The sequence below is a fragment of the Phaethon aethereus genome, assembly GCF_964289735.1.
Source record: "Phaethon aethereus genome assembly, chromosome: 6".
Classification (NCBI taxonomy): domain Eukaryota; kingdom Metazoa; phylum Chordata; class Aves; order Phaethontiformes; family Phaethontidae; genus Phaethon; species Phaethon aethereus.
The window spans coordinates 43488651-43489882 of NC_138580.1; the positions used below are offsets into that span (position 1 = coordinate 43488651).

At 66.1% G+C, this 1232-nt stretch overlaps 1 protein-coding gene across 1 annotated transcript; it reads right to left on the minus strand.

Annotated features, from left to right (window-relative positions):
• Nucleotides 1–349: 349 nt before the first annotated feature.
• LOC309406427 (vitelline membrane outer layer protein 1 homolog) lies at nt 350–889 on the minus strand (the record flags this gene model as incomplete). Its single annotated transcript, XM_082001590.1, has 2 exons — nt 350–653; nt 795–889. The coding sequence occupies 2 exons, from the start codon at nt 887–889 to the stop codon at nt 350–352; spliced, it is 399 nt and encodes a 132-aa protein (XP_081857716.1).
• Between the last annotated feature and the right edge of the window lie 343 nt (nt 890–1232).

A 1232-nucleotide genomic window follows, 5' to 3' on the forward strand; every position in this document is an offset into this window, starting at 1 on the left:
CAGTGAAGCTGCCCCGGCGCAGCCTGGGTGCATGCTTTTACCAAAAGCTTGTTTCAGGGCAGGACAGGGACAGTCCCTGGAGATGCTGGGGAATATCTGGAAGTCTGGGTGGGGGCAGAAAGGACTTAGGCGCATCCCTGGGAAGTGGGGTAGGTATTGGGGGGGCCAGCAGCAGCACTTGTGCAATGATGGAGCCCATGGGGACAAGGGGAAGGTGCCCCCTGAGGGTACCAGGGCTAAGGCACCTCCCGGTGGATGTAGGGTCCTGGGAGAGGGGACCCTGCTCACAAGCTCTACTGTGGAGCTGGGTCACGGGATTGGGTGCCCTGCAGCGGGTTTCCAGCACTCGTTATGGGCAGGAGAAGAGATGCAGATCGTTCAGGGCTGTGTCATCCCTCTTCAGCCCCCATGCAGGATCCTGCCATGTCTGGATGCCGCACACCACCCTGGGGCACTGGCGGCTCCAGCTGCCCCACTGGCCCCAGGCAGACCCCGGCCCCTCCAGGACATGCCCGTCGGAGCAGGCGAAGCGGGAGCTGGTGGTGGCCGCTTCATTGCTCAGCAGCCCATGCTGGGGTGCCTGGACCCGCAGCACGAAGCCCACCAGGCACCCTCGGTGCAGGCACCAGTGGGCCTCCCACCAGCCGCCCCTCCTAGACAGGGGAGAGAGAAGGCGGTCAGCACCGGGGCCGGGGAGTGCGGGAGGAGGAGAGAGCACAAGGCCTGTGGAGCTGGAGGCAGCCATGGAGGAGGCTCTCCAGCCATGGGGAGGGGATGGCGGAACGGGGGCTCACCTGCCGCTCTGGGACTCGGCTGTGTAGCCACCACTGGGGTCCCCACCGTGGGAACAGTGCAGCCGAATCCCGTTGAGGGCTGTGTCGTCCTCCATCACCCCTTGGGGCACCTCCATGTGTGAGGGAACAGAGGTGGGGGGTTAATTCCCCGTGGGAGTGGGGTCCCTGGACCGGCTGCGGGCACCGGCATGGAGGCTGCACCTTGAAGCTGACGCCGCTGGCGTAGGAACCCTTGGGACACATCTCCAGCCAGGCCCAGTCGCCTCAGGGTCCCCCACTGGACACGGCGATGACCAAGGCATCGCTGCCACCCAGGTCCCGCTCCTGCAGGGTGCCTGCAAGCCCTGTGAGCAGCAGCAGGGCCTGTCCCCCTGGCATGGCTGCCCTGCTTGCAGCTGGCCCGCCGGGCTCTTATACCTAGCAGGGCTGGCAGGAGGG